This window comes from Suncus etruscus, chromosome 20, assembly GCF_024139225.1.
Source record: "Suncus etruscus isolate mSunEtr1 chromosome 20, mSunEtr1.pri.cur, whole genome shotgun sequence".
Taxonomy (NCBI): domain Eukaryota; kingdom Metazoa; phylum Chordata; class Mammalia; order Eulipotyphla; family Soricidae; genus Suncus; species Suncus etruscus.
The window spans coordinates 27,504,090-27,519,816 of NC_064867.1; the positions used below are offsets into that span (position 1 = coordinate 27,504,090).

Here is a 15,727-nt window from a genome sequence, read left to right on the forward strand (position 1 = left end):
ACACCCGTTTGATGCTCAGGAGTTACTCCTGGCTAAGTGCTCAGAAATTGCCCCTGGCTTGGGGGGACCATATGGGACGCCGGGGGATCGAACCGTGGTCCTTCCTTGGCTAGCGCTTGCAAGGCAGACACCTTACCTCTAGTGCCACCTCGCCGGCCCCTGGTTTGTTCTTTTTAATGTCTTTTTTTTCTTCTCTTATTTTCACTTTTGGGTCACACCTGGCTATGCTCACAGTTTACTTCTGACTTGGCACCCAGAGATCATTTCTGACAGGGTTCAGGGAACTGATGATAGAAATAAAACAAGCTGATGTTTGGATGAGGAGGCATCAAGTTTCGAACATTACAGACACTAAACATTACAAAACTGGATCACTCAGAAGGCTCCATAACAGCTCCATAACATAACCAATCTGAGTTTTAGTATATTGTAGGAAAGTTTCCTTTTACCTTCAGACTTTTCTGAAGAACAAGGCTTGAGAGAGTCTTAAGAAAGCAGAAGAAAAATAGAGGGAAGAATGGGAGAAAAAGAATTGAAATAAGTCAGGCACATGCAGGGGCTGACTTGCAACACTATGTTTTATGAATATGCAGGAGTGCACAATATGCATACTTTCAACTTGTTATAACCCAAAACTGATTTTGCTATTTGTGGAGTGCCATTGTGGAAAAAGTAGTATTGCTTCTAATTTCCTATTTACCTATTTAACAATTCAAATAAGGCAAGGGGAAAAAAAGTCTAACTGAAATTAAACTAACATTTCACATCAGGAAGAAATACTCAGAGTCAGAGTTCATGCTTTGCATTCTGCAGGCCTGCAGAGGTCAGATGGGGGGCAGGATGGAAACAGACAACACTGATACCACATGGTCTCCTGCGCATCACACACCTACCACATGACTATGAGTAGCTCCTAAGAACTACTGGATGTAGACCAAAATTCAAGTTAAATCGTCCAATTAAATGAATAAATTCTAATAGTTCATAGGTCTTAATGTCTATACATACTGGATTTCTCTTCTTTGTCTGTTTCTGAGCATGAAGTATGGTAAAAGTATTAACTTTTACATTTGGGTATATATTTTTCTGTTATTATCCGAGTACTTTTTATTTACATATGAACTTTGAGCTGATTCTTTTAGAGAATAGGCAATGAATAAATACAAGATGACTTGTACTCTGGCAAGCATTTTGCTTTACTAAAAATTAGTTTCAAGGGCTATCATATAGTGATCATACATTGTACTGCCTTGCATGAAGCTGACCTGGGTTCAGTCCCCAGCATCCCATATGGTCCCTGGCAGTTGTCAGGAGACCATATGCTGTACCAAGGATTAAACCAAGATCATTTGCACACAAGGCAAGCCCTTTGATTTCTGAACTATCTCTCTGGTTTCTAAGCTAGCCATTTTCAGTAGATTAGAAAACATCACTGAATAAAAAAGTAACATGTATGTACATCCCCAAATCCTTTTGCTCTTATTCTTCATGCCAGAGATCAAATCCAGTCTCAGACATACAAAGCACTTACTCTGCCACTAAGCTACATCCTCATCCCCCACCAAATCCTTTATCAGCCGTACAACTGATATCACTGAGGGTGACACTAAAGGCAGAGAACTGCAGGAGTCCTTCCCCCAGGTTCTGAGTGGGGAAGACAGTCCAAAGAGTAGGTGGAGTACAGGGATGGGGCTGTGCTGGGGTTAGGGATGGGGAGACACATGTCTCGAGGCAGATCACCTCCATGAATTATAAACATGGCATTTGATACCTCTTTTGGATGGAACACTATGTTATCTAGTTTGAAATCTCCATGAATCAAATTTTCCTCATTGTCATTATCTGGCAGATTTTGCACCAGCCACTCTGAGAGCTGGTTCATGGCTGGAATGTCCTGATGAGCTGCAGCTTGATACTGCTCTGTCCAGGTTGAGACCTAAAGACACAGAAAGAAGAAAAGTGTGGCACTAAAGTGGAGTGTAAGGTTCAGCCATTCTCAAGCGAAAAAAAGTTCAATGATAGTCAATTTTATTTTATGCCTCCAGTGATATTCAGATTCACCTGAAACACTCAGGTCAACCTAAACATTTCATCATTGACATTTCTCTTATACCTACTTGGATTTTACATCTCTAGAGTTTTATCAGGAAAAAAAATTGCTTAGGAAGCAGTGAAGTGGATCCTGGTTTTTTATTCAGCAACTTTTTGTAGAAGGAAAATATTGAATGTACACAAACCAACAGACATATAAAATTTCTGGGAACCAGTGTTTACTATGGCAGGTAGGGCTTGCATGTGGCTGACTTGGATTCAATCTTCAGTATCCCATATGGTCCCCAAAGCACTGCCAGGAGTATTTCCTGAGTGCAGAAGCCAGTAGCCAGACTACCTGATTAACATGCATCTCTCCCTCCCTAAATTACCATGGTTCAATTTAGTGCAGTCAATGTCTTTATTATTTTGTCTAGATTAAGAAGCTATGGTACATATATACAATAGAATACTGTGCAATTTGATGATATATGGATGGATATGGAGAGTATCAAGTTGAGTGAAATAAGACAGGGAGAGGGACAGACACAGAATAATTTCACTCCTATGTGTAATCTAAAGAAACCTAGGAGAATAACTAATGCCTGATGGTAACAGTAATAAAGAGCAGGAAAGTTGCTCCTTCTTTAGTAGGAAGCTTGCCACTGTCAGGGAGAAGGACAGGTCAGGGAAGTGACAATGATGATAGAGGTCAGGTGGGGGGCAGGATGGAAACAGACAACACTGAAGGACAAAGTGGACACTGGTGAAGGGATTGGTGTTTGTAACATTGAACATCTGAAACTTAATCATAAATATATTGTAGCTTTATAATTTATGGTGATTCAATTAAAATGTTTTTTTTTTGTTTTGTTTTGTTTTTTGGTTTTTGGGCCACACCCAGTAATGCACAGGGGTTACTCCTGGCTATGTGCTCAGAAGTTGCTCCTGGCTTGGGGGACCATATGGGACACCGGGGGATCGAACCGCGGTCCGTCCAAGGCTAGCGCAGGCAAGGCAGGCACCTTACCTTTAGCGCCACCGCCCGGCCCCCAATTAAAATGTTTTTAAATGTCTTTATCTGTAGAATCATACAGACCTGGTTTTGAATTCTATCTAAGCCACTTATTGGTATTGTGTTCAATAATTTATGAAGCTGTGCCCTCATCTGAAAAATAGAAGCAAGATCACCTACATCCAACAGGAATTATCCACTGGTGAAGGGCCGGGTATTAAAACACTATATGACTGCAACTCAACCATCAATTAATTTGCGACTGTGTTAGCTCATGATGATTCAGTTTTCTAAAAAAAAAAAAGGATCATCCTTGTGCTCGACAACCCTAAGGGGTTGATAAGATGATTACAAAGGAGGCATGTATAGAGTAGGACATACTCACCTGTCATGGTACCTGGTGTTTAATACTTAGTTCCCTCTCTTCTCTCAGCATCCCCCAAATGACATAATTATAAAGGCCAGTAGCTCCGAACATATCTGGTCTTGCTGTTCCTTTCACCTAAAATGACTACTACCCCCCCACCCAGCACTGTTAGTCATAGAGCTACCCTAATGCAGCAGTGTGGCAAGATCTTAGTAACACCCCAGAGTGGTCCATGGCAGGTACAGGGTCCCACCTCCACTATTGCCCTCTCTCTATGGCTTGCCATGTCTCCATATAAAAATACTGGGTCCTCAGTCTATGATCTGAAGCTTGCCACAAGTAGTAGGGGAGTGCAGTTAGGACAGAGAAGAGACCACTATGACTATGATAGTTGGAACTAATCACTCTGGGTGCTGAAAGGAGATAAAGTGATAGATATGATACCCCTTCAGAAACAATATGGCAAACTACAGTGTCTAAAAGGAAAAAGAGAATATGGAGTGAGAGAGATAAGAAAAATGTTTGCCCAAGAGGCAGGCATGGGGTAGGTGTGAAACTGGGGACATTGGTGGCAAGAAATGTGAAGGGTGGTGTACATTGTATGACTAAAACTCAATTGTGGTCAATTTCCAATTGTGAAAAAAAATCCAATTTTATTATGAGCAACCTTGTAAGTGTACTGTTTAAATAAAGTAATTAATTAAAGATTAAAAAATAAAATGACTATAAGCTCTTCCTTATCACTCTACATTTCATTCTTTCTTAAATATACAATGTAAGACATCTCTCCCAGAAGCACCCCTACCTGGGCAAACCATGCCATTCTCTGCAAGATATGTGGCATAACAGCTCTTGAATGAGTTTCCTTTTGCTACTAGATCATGTGCTCTTTCATACATTTTCAAGCTTCATGCATGTAAGATTCAACGTATAGTTTCTTAAATATGACCACATGTGACATAAGGCAAACTTATGTCTATTTCCTTGATAGTTATCATTATTCAGTAGAGGGCTTAAACACACAGTGATGTTTAACAAATATCTGTCAATCTAACTTAAAAAGAGAAACCTGCATCAAGAATGTATTAGCAAGGTACGTGGCAGCAGAAACAACTCTAAATATACATTCACATATATGCCATTAGCTAGCTACAGAAGCTTTTGCTGAACAAGACTTGATCTAAAAGTATAAAATGCTATAATAAAAACAAGTCAGTCTCTAAAGTCTTTTTTTATAATTTTTTAATTTTATAAGTTTTTAATAAAACTAGAGCCACATTTCAGAAATGGGTACACAAATAGATTTTCTGCAGTATGGCAAGTTCTCAGTAAACTTATAATTGAGCTGCCATATGACTCAGAAATGTGGGGTATTTATACCTAGTATAGAAAAACATTCCTTAAAAAGGATATATGCACACTAATATTTATTGCAGTTATCAGTACAATATCTAAGAGTTAAAAATCAACCTTAATGTACAAGAACAGATGAATAGATTGTGAAAATGTGGTAAAAGATGTAGTACATCTATACAATGGAACACTGCATAGCTATAATAAATGATGTTGTCAAGCAATCTTCTGCAACATGGCTAGAACTGGAAGATATTATGTTAAATGAAGTAAATGAAATACAGGGTCCAGTGATCAAAGGGATCAAGGTACATAGGTGGTGTTAAGAAACAACAGAACTAAATATCCAAACCGTGGAGTCAACAACACTGAAATCATGAGACCCAAACTTTAACAACCAAATTAAAAAAGATGTCTTTTATGATGGCAGGCTGGGAAGAGGTGGGATGAGATGAACTTTGGGATCATTGATAAAGGGAGGTTGACACTAGCAGTGGTGATATTGGTGCTGAAATATTATATGTCTAAAACTCAACTGTGAATAACTGTAAATCACAGTGCTTTAATTCCGCTTATTTTCGGCGTATTAGACTTTTACCCCAGTTTATTACTTTTCTCTCCTTCAAACAAAACCACGTAACTTGAACTAGCTAGTCCTGCCCCCCCAATTAGAGGGGGAAACAAGGGAGGCACCAGGACCAAACAGGTGCAAGACTACTATGCAGTAGGCTAGATACAGAGGAGACCACATATTCTAGCTACCCTGGGGGTGAGGGAAGAGGATATGGGTGGTAGGACAAAAACGGAAGTGTAGGGAGGACAATTTGGTGATGGGAATCCCCCCTGATTTTATGTAAATATGTACCTAAAATATCATTGTCAACAATATGTAAGCCACTATGATCAAAATAAAAATTAAAAAAAAAATAAAGCATAGGTTTTCCTTGGATTATCAACATATATCATTTCAAAGATCTGGAAAAAGGGAGCTCTTTCTGGAGCTGCATTACCTGTCGTTTGCAGTAGCCAGCACCTCTCCCATACTTCTGCAGCCTCAGGGACTGTATATCCAGGGAATGGAGCCAAGCCAGAGTTTCTATCATGGCCACGTAGATGGCTGTGCGCTCCGCTGGACTAACACCAGGAATTGTGAAATCACGAAAGATTCGACCCTATAGAAATGATCAAAGGAGATTATTTAAAAGCAGATACATCCTTCATACCAATTCTTTGCTGGGTCATTATCCCTTACAAGATCTGGGCAAACAGATCCAAGTCCAATTCTTTAAAGAGTAATTTTAAAAAAACCTTTTATAATCTAAGTAGATAAGACAAAAGAAAGATACAAGGGCAAGATAGCACCCCACCCCACCCCCATATGAGGAAAACCTATAAAGAAGAAAAAAAAGCTCCTAAAGCAGTTCACAAAGACCAAAAAATAAAAGTTTTAAAACATTTTCAAAGTATTGTTCTGAATGCCTTGTTTTTTTGAGTGTAGTTTCTGTGCTACCGGTACTATTATACTTTACTGACACCTAGTGGAAGACTAAAGAATACTTCAATTATCCCTCCTGAAATGTGTGTGATTTCATACACACATTTAAAAGAAAATTTAAAATTTAAAAGAAAAGATAACCACCACAAAGCAAATTAGCAAAAATGTGGATCAACAAACAACCACTTACTAATCTCTAATTCTTTTTTTTACTAATCTCTAATTCTGTAATTAAAAATAAATCAGCAAGGGCCAGAGCAGTGGCGCAAACAGTAGGGCGTTTGCCTTGCATGTGTTAACCTGGGACAGACCAGGGTTCGATCCCCTGGCATCCCATATGGTCCCTCAAGCCAGGAGCAATTTCTGAGCGCATAGCAGGAGTAACCTCTGAGCGTCACCAGGTATGGCCCAAAAAAGCAAAAAAAAAAAAAAAAAAAAAAAAAGCAAAGAATAAAATGACATGTTAACTTACCTGCACATGCTCCATCACATAAAATTCTGTTCCAATGACAGATGCATCACTGCAGTACAACAAAGGCTTGGGAACAGGGAATCCAACAGAAAACAAAGCTTTCTGGACTTCAAATTCTCTATCAATCTAAACATAAAGATGGGTCGTTAAAAAGCATACACATAAGGACTGGAGTGATAGTACAACAGTTTGGGTGCTTGCCTTGCACACAGTCAATCTGGGTAATCACAAGCACTACATACAGTTCCCAAACCCTCCAGTCAGTAGCAAGTAAGCCCTGAGCACAGCTACTTATAGCCCCACAATAAAACCAAAGCACTAAAAATTCAGAAGATAGAAATCTAGTTATTTGTGAGCTGACACTAAGGTTAGAAATTTATGTTTAAATGATCACTGATGAAGGTTTAATTAATAACAGTGTTCAAATATACTGTTTAAATCATTATTAAATTAATTGTTTAGTTTATAGCACTGATGTGTAAAGATACTGCCAACCATCACTACCACTGAAATGGTCATGATGCTTCACTTTTCCCCCCGATGTCACCTGTGATCTGTTCTTCTCCCCCCATTCTTAATACCCCCACTATTTGGTTATTGACAGTTATGGGTTTAGTGGAAGCGCTCAGGAGTTACTCTTGGCCCTGCACTCATACATCACTCCTGCAGGCTCAGGGGACCATATGAGATGTTGGGATTTGAACCACCATTCATCCTGGTACAACCGCATGCAAGGCAAATGCCGTACCATTGTACTATCTCTTTGGCCCCCACTTGTGTGATTATCTGATCTTATTGTGATATTAAGAATACCCAACCTTGGGGCCCAAGAGATAGCATGGAGGTAAGGCATTTTCTTTGCATACAGAAGGACGGTGGTTCGAATCCAGGCATCCCATATGGTCCCCCGAGCCTGCCAGGAGCGATTTTTGAGTGTAGAGCAGGAGTAACCCCTGAGCACTGCCGGGTAAGACCCAAAAACTGAAAAAAAAAATACCCATCTTGGAATTCTCAGTGCCCAGGGTTTATCAACAGTTGATAGTTAATATCCATGTCCTTGACTTGTCTCTTTTCATACCATAGAGAAGTGAGAACATCTAGTATTTTCCTGGATTTTGGCTCTGGCTTATTTCACTCAATGAAACCCTTCAGTTCCACTTAGAGACCAATTTTAATACAGTATAAATAAATGACCCATAGTTATCAGCTGCTTTAATATTCTCCTCAAAAGTATCTCTAGAGCAATTCTGATCATGATGACTTAGACCGCACTGAAGGTGATTATTGTTAGGCTAAAAGAATAGATGTGCCTGACCAAAGCAGATTCATGACTTATCCCATGACAAAGTAAAAGCAGCCCATAGAGCTGGAGAAGAATGCTTTACAAGCCCTGGCATTGAGGACTGGGGGCAGAGACAGCGTGGGAACCTGCTCCTCCAGTACAGCCATGGGGTTATACTGAAGGGAGTGGAAATTTAAAAAACAAAAAAACAAACGAAAAAAAAAAAACAGAGAATCTTTTGTTTTGTCCTAATGTTTTCTGGAAAAAAAAATGACATCAAGATAAGAGGCAAAGAGCAGCTAGGGCAGGAGGACAATCTCTGGGTACTGCTGGAGAAATTCTTTCAGCCAGGCCATTGGTGGTACTAGGTCAATTATCCAATTTTTTAAGCATACTCTATTCAAGTTGCTTTATGTTTAGGGGAGTACATTGAGACCAAGAAAGTTAGAATTGGCTTTTTATTTTGCTGGGATGTGAAGGCACCTCTGAGCAGCTTTTCTTCAGAAAACTGGGCTAGAAGAACATGATCATATTAATAGACACGACATGTACAGAGCTCTCCTTGGGCTCCAGAACTTGCCACTTCTGTCTCCTTCTATTTTTTGTTTCTTTGTTTGTTTGTTTCCTTGGGTCACACCCAGTGATGCTCAGGGGTTACTCTTGACTCTGCACTCAGAAATTGCCCCTGGCAGGCTCATGGGACCATATGGGATGCTGGGAATCAAACTGGGTTGGTTTTGGGTTGGCTGCATGCAAGGCAAATGCCCTACCTCTGTGCTATCACACTGTGCTATCCAGCCCCTTCTTCTGTTCCTATCTATGAAATCCATAGATTATCTCTGTTTTCTAAGCACAGACTGTTTTTTTTTGGGGGGGGGGCCACACCCAGTGATACTCAGGGGTTACTCCTCCTCCTGGCTATGTGCTCAGAAATCGCTCCTGGCTTGGGGGCTAGGGGGGGATCGAACCGCAGTTCTTCCTAGGTCAGCGCTTGCAAGGCAGATGCCTTACCTCTAGCACTACCGTTCTGGCCCATGGTTTTTAAATCTTTTAGAATTTGGGCTCAAATCTAATTTTTAGAGAACAGGATAAAGTTATTAGCCTGGTTACTTCAGGCTCTCCACTCAGAAATCTCTCCCGGCAGGCTCAGGGACCATATGGGATGCCGGGATTCGAACCACCATCCTTCTGCATGCAAGGCAAATGCCCTACCTCCATGCTATCTCTCCAGCCCCTCAAATTTCTTTTGTCAGCAAAAGATTAGGGTCACAGTAAATGAATAATTCAATAAACAAATAATTCAAATAATAAATAATTATTTATCTTATCATATAAGATAACGATGTATTTTTTAAACAGTTTATACAACCAAATGAGAAAATGTCTATAAATGAGTAGCACCAAACACAGACATTGGGAAGCTATATTTCTTAGCAACTGCACAGAAAGGAATCAGATCCAAAAATTATTGATCAATATTAATAGCCTAAATACAGTTTTAGATTTCAACCTCAAATTCTTTTCAAAGAGGGATACAACTCGGGCCCAGAGAGATAGCACAGCGGTGTTTGCCTTGCAAGCAGCCGATCCAGGACCAAAGGTGGTTGGTTCGAATCCCGGTGTCCCATATGGTCCCCCGTGCCTGCCAGGAGCTATTTCTGAGCAGACAGCCAGGAGTAACCCCTGAGCAATGCCGGGTGTGGCCCAAAAACCAAAAAAAAAAAAAAATAAGAGGGATACAACTCAAATGAATTATTATTTGTTTGGGGACCCAACTCACTGTGCTTAGGGCTTTTTTTTTTCTCCTGTTTTTGTGCTTGGGGGATCATATGGGATGCCAGGAATTGAATCTGGCTTGACTCTATACAAAGCAAACACCTTACCCATTGTACTATCTATCTCTCCAGTAAAATTTTAATTTAAGAAATAAATGCATTTCTATTATTTAATAACGATGAGATGACTTAAAAGACATTCAGGTAGCTTATGTGTATAAAAAGCATGGATGCGGGCCCAGAGAGATAGCACAGCGGCGTTTGCCTTGCAAGCAGCTGATCTAGGACCAAAGGTGGTTGGTTCGAATCCTGGTGTCCCATATGGTTCCCCCGTGCCTGCCAGGAGCTATTTCTGAGCAGACAGCCAGGAGTAACCCCTGAGCACAGCCGGGTGTGGCCCAAAAACCAAAAAAAAAAGCATAGATGCATGAAAAATTTATCATTGCATTTGTATACTGTACCTTGTGTGCTTTAGGGAGCAGAGAACCAGGAGGTTTTTTCCTAAGTACATATGCTTGCGAGCCCTTCTGGAGATAAAACGTGGGATTGGACTGCCCTGATCTAGATGAAAGCAGAGAAAAGGACCATTACAAAGAAAGATTTTTCTTCTCCAAAATTCTACCAAAATATCAGAAGAAACACAAAATGAAAGCAAGTCCATGTCAGTGCTGAAGTCAGTGGGGAGATACCATCAGGACAGAATTTGTTTTGGAGGAAATGGTATAAACTGAGGGAAACACAGAGGCAGTTGGGTCTAGAACCTTTGCAGATACAAGAGGGGATCTCCCCCTCCTTCCAGCCCCTCAGTGCATGGAGGAAGTCCTGAAGCAGAGATTATAGTGAGAACAATCCAAAAATAAAGGACACTGGAAGAGTTGGATTGGGGTGCCTGCATCTGTCTCTGGAGAGAAAATCTCCAAAGGTATTACCAAGGCAAGTATAACAACCCAAATAGTGTTCCCCACAACAGTAAGACTGAGAAGCTAGTGCCAAAATGGACAGGATGATTCAAGATGGCACCGTGCTGCCTCTTAGTTAGCTGTATCCAAGGTGCAGCTCTACCCATGGCAACACAAAAGACAGAGAAGGGGCATTTACAAAAAGGAAGCTCAGAGCAGGTCTTCCAAGGGATCCCATCAGACACCCAGATTTCCTTTAGAGACCTCTGAGCTCAGATACAGAGGCTAATTCATACTATTTTCTCATAAATAGTATTTCCTGGGGCCGGGCGGTGGCGCTGGAGGTAAGGTGCCTGCCTTGCCTGCGCTAACCTAGGACGGACCGCGGTTCGATCCCCCGGCGTCCCATATGGTCCCCCAAGAAGCCAGGAGCAACTTCTGAGCGCATAGCCAGGAGTAACCCCTGAGCCTCACAGGGTGTGGCCCAAAAACCAAAAAAAAAAAAAATACAAAAAAAATAAATAGTATTTCCTGGAGATGCAGCTGTTATACCACATTTTTTGGCTTTCCAAAGGAATAGATCCAGTAAGTATACTTAATCTAGTATGTACACATATAGGAGGAAACATTTAGGGGTCTTGGCAGTGCTCAGGGATAACTCTCAGCTCCATGCTCACAAGACCATATGGTGGTGCCAGGGATTAAGTTGGGGTTAGTCATATGCATGCAAGGCAAACTTAACCCTTATAGGGTTAAGTATAGTATATATTGCTTCAACCCCCCAAATATTTTAACTCATTCATCATATTATGAAAACAATTAAGCTATGGGGTGGGGGAATCTACATCCAAGTTTCAGAAACTTTAGAAACACCTACACGACTAAAACCAGAGTGACAGAACTTGCCTTGCACCAGATGACCGATTTTAATCCCCAGCATATCATGTGATCCCCTGAACCTTGCCAGGAGAGATCCCTGAGCATAGTGTCAGGAATAAAACCTGAACAACATCAAGTGTGGCCAAAAAAATAAAGGAGTGGTGGTGGTGGAGGCTCCTCAGCCACACTCTCTCTCCTAGTCAAGGAACGCCAGTGCAGGACATAGAAAATACCACACCACAACTTCAACAATGGGGAAACAAGGCAGACTTCCTCCAAGTTTATAGAATGAAGAACCCTACACTAGCAGGGATTCAGGGGACCATGTGAGATGCCAGGAATAGAACCTGGGGTTGTCCCAGGTTGGCCACATGCTAGGCATATGCCCTACTGCTGTGTTATCACTCCAGCACCCTGTACCTCATTTTTAATAATGCCCCAATGACCACAGGACACTTTATCATTTGACCTGCTCACAATCCTTTGTTTTCCACCTACTTTAAATAAAAAATTAAAAAGGTCCCCAAATACTGGGAGAAAATATTTGTCCACCATTCGTTTGATAAAGAGTTAATATCCAAGACATATAAAGCATTGGCAGAACCTAACAGGAACAAAAAATAGCCCATCCAAAAATGAACAGAAACTTCCTTAAAGACATTCAGATGGCAAAATGGCATCTGGAAAAATGCCCTGCCTGACTTATTATCAGGAAGATTAAAAATTAAAATAACAATGAGAGGAAATAGTGCAATTTGCATGATTTACATGAGTAGAGATTTCATGCTCTTGAACCCAATGATCTCTGGGTAGTAAAGACCATTTTGCAACCTGTTCTGTAACACCAGAGCACAGCATGTTTCTAGAAATCAAGGACAGGCCAAAGCCAGTGCCTAAGAATCAGTATCAATAAATTTGCTTAAGGAACTTCTGTTTCAAATCTAATACCTTGAAACTCACAGTGATTCCTACCCAGAGACCCTAATACCCAGTTTCCTGAGCAAACAGCAACTATCAGAGAACCCCTCAACTACCACACCCACTGCTAGATTGTCAGTCCTGCAGTCTGGGATGGAGGTGTCCTCTCCAGCAAATAACTCTTCTTTGGATAGGCCCCAGCCTCCTCTTGCCTAGTCAGACATTATTCCAGTCCCTTCCAAATCACTGACATCAACATGCATATTGCTTTTCCTTCTTTTCTTTTTTGGACCACACCCAGCTGTGCTCAGGACTTATTGCTGGATGTGTGCTCAGGGATCACTCTTGGCAGCGCTCAGGGCACCATAGGTGCCAGAGATCAAACCTGGCTTGGTTGCATGAAAGGAAAGCCTCTTACCTACTGTACATGTATCAAACTCCACATTTATCTACCATGCTATCTGAGTTCAAATATACCACTTTGTTTTGACTGAGGAGTGCTTTTGATATTCTTAACTCTTAGCTTTTACATATCAAATGTAGGAATTTTTCAAGCTAGAGGAAAAAAAATTAAGATTTTGATTGGCATCTTACTGTACCAGTTGAAGAGGATATATAAATGTATAATACTTGTCCTATTCATAAACTAACCAATTAGTTTAATTCTTTTAAGGTCTTAATAAAGTTTTATTGTCTTATTCATAAAAAATAAACCGGTTTCATTCTTTTTAAGGTCTTAATAAAGTTTTATAATTTCCTCTACGAAAACAGTGCATACATTTCACTACCACTCAGGCAATATCTATATTTGCTGATTCTTAATTATAGCTTTTTGAAAATTATATTTTAACAGCCAACTGCTAAAAGAGAGGCCTATAGTTTGCATTTTTGCTAGTGAACTTGAACAAATTCTCATTATTTGTAGATTACTGTCTAAAGAGCCTTAGCTGCTTTGTGTGTGTGTGTGTGTGTGTGTGTGTGTCTGTCTGTCTGTCTGTGTGTAGGAGTGAAAGGAAGGGCATGTGTCACATATGTGCTAACTCACTGAATTACACCCCAGCCTATTAGTTATTATCATTTAAATTTTTATTTTAGTCACTAAGATTTACAATACTATCCATGATGTTTTTTAATTAAAATTTTAAAATGAATCACCGTGAGATAGTTACAAAGCTGTTCATTATTGAATTTTAGCTATACAATGTCCAACACCCATCCCTTCATATTTCCCCGCTTAGACCTTATTTTTTTTTTGCAATATTGTTACTGAAGGGGTATGTATCATGCATATCACTTTCCCAGACCCCCTGGCCCTTGAATGCTATTTTAAATATGCATTGGTTACAGTTACTCAATTTCTAGACATGGAACATTATAACTTTGAAATGCATCTTTTTCTACAAAGGACACTTTAGAAGTTTTGAAACTTCCTTCCTAAGTCTTCGGGTCTTCATATTTTCTCATCCACTTTTTATTTACCTAGCTGTGATTTATAACAGTTTCAGGCTTGCACTGTTCCAATTCCACAACACTGCCCAGGGCCAGTGTCTCTCCATTGCTTCAGGGTCTCCACCCAACCACCTCTTCACTGTCTATAAACTTTTTCACAAGTCCAGGAAAGAAATATGTGTTTTCTCTGCGAAATAACTTCATACATATATACAACTCTGCTGTAACTGACATCTACTTCTCAAACCTAATTTTAGATTTCCCTAATGTTCAATTTAATTCCGACGAAGTTATCTTTCCATAAGGTAATGCTCCAATCACTCTAGGAGAAAAGTATTACTATTATTGTTTTGCCAAAGGGAGGAAAGTTAAAGGTTCACAAGAGTTAGTCGGGAGAAAATGAAATTTGAACTCTGGTCTGTTTCTTGACAAATCAACTCTTCTAGAACCGAAGCAGATTTTTTTCTTTATACCACCTGCTTACTCGATTCCAGGGGATATTATTCCTCTTAAAGACTCCTAAATCACATTTACATCACCACTGGCTTTATTTCCACTGAAATCAATAGTTTAGAAGCCTATCGAGCAGTTGACAAATGCCACTGGAATCTGTGTTCACGCCAACACTTAAGCCCTTTCACCTAAATTCGGATCCCTCAGTGAGTACTAAGCCTCCAATCATCACGGAGCCTCCAATCAGAGTTTTCTTAGCATGTTCTAAGAATTTTCTGACGATTCTAATAACAAAAGTTGACGATCCTGGGGGCTTTTCCGCCTGAACTGCCTCCTCCAGGGACAAAGCTGCCTTCTTGCATAGAGAAGATTCCTTCTAAGCTCGTCCTCGAATTGCAAACACCCAGCTTGCAGAAAGCATAGGAAAAAATGAAACCAGGGCAGGAGAACAGAAAGCCACTCGAGGCCCTGGAAATCCGAAAAAGCAAGATTCCTTTTTGCTGCAGCTGGCTGGAGATGATGGTACCTGTACTGGGCAACCGTCAGTTTTGCCTGGCGCTCAGCACCAAAGCCGGACAAATGCTGGTTCAGGTATGCTTCCAGGGACTGGCTGTCGAACTGATGCTGGGGCAGCACTTCGGCCATCTCAGGGTCTCGAGAGGCCCGGGTGTCCATGATTGTCCTTGGCGCAAGGCAACAGCAGACAGATTGCAAGAGCCCAGATCCCTGGGGCCTGAAGGCTCAGCTGGGGGCATGGGCTGGCGGAGCAGGGGGCGTGGCCATGGCAGGGTCGGGGGCGTGACCAAGGCAACGGTAGGGGCGGGGCCTGAGGGTCCAGCGAATTACCCACAAGCCCGTGCGCCGTTACTAAGCAACAAGGCCCAGCCGAGCGCGTCACGTGACGCGAAGGCGCCGTAAAGCAAAAGCCTCTTTCCCGGAGTGCCTGACTTCTTCCTGAATAGTTTGTAGTTTGAAGATTCTTTTCCCCTCAGCGTCATCGTGAGACCCCATCAATTTTACTATATATATGTGCAGCCCTCAACGTACACTTAGTAGCCCACCAACCCATAAGAACACAAGAAAGCGTGTCCAACCTCCACAAAGCCCTGCAATGCCAAGCAAAAGTTTAAGGAGAGAGGTCCGGGTCTGAAAAAGGTCCGTCGGAAACACGCTCCTAGGAGAAAAAGGTTCCTAGTTGTTTCTCTTCGTCTCCACGGGTGGAAAGGCGGCACTGCTTTGCTTTCACTTTAAAAGATAAGAACCCCCAAACATTCCACGACTCCTAGAGCTGGGTTTGTTGTATCTAGAAGCCAGAAGAGGGACATTTTTTCTCTGTGTG

At 41.1% G+C, this 15,727-nt stretch overlaps 1 protein-coding gene across 1 annotated transcript in view; it reads right to left on the reverse strand.

Moving 5' to 3' along the window:
• Positions 1-15,112, reverse strand: part of ACAD11 (acyl-CoA dehydrogenase family member 11) — a 72,502-nt gene extending 57,390 nt beyond the window's left edge. The window contains exons 1-5 of the mRNA XM_049766503.1: positions 14,915-15,112; positions 10,252-10,351; positions 6,734-6,859; positions 5,777-5,938; positions 1,772-1,936 (exon numbers count right to left, since the gene is read on the reverse strand). Coding sequence (XP_049622460.1) covers positions 1,772-1,936; positions 5,777-5,938; positions 6,734-6,859; positions 10,252-10,351; positions 14,915-15,063 — 702 coding nt within the window. The 5' untranslated portion in view covers positions 15,064-15,112. The remainder of the gene's footprint in view (positions 1-1,771; positions 1,937-5,776; positions 5,939-6,733; positions 6,860-10,251; positions 10,352-14,914) is intronic.
• Positions 15,113-15,727: the final 615 nt, after the last annotated feature.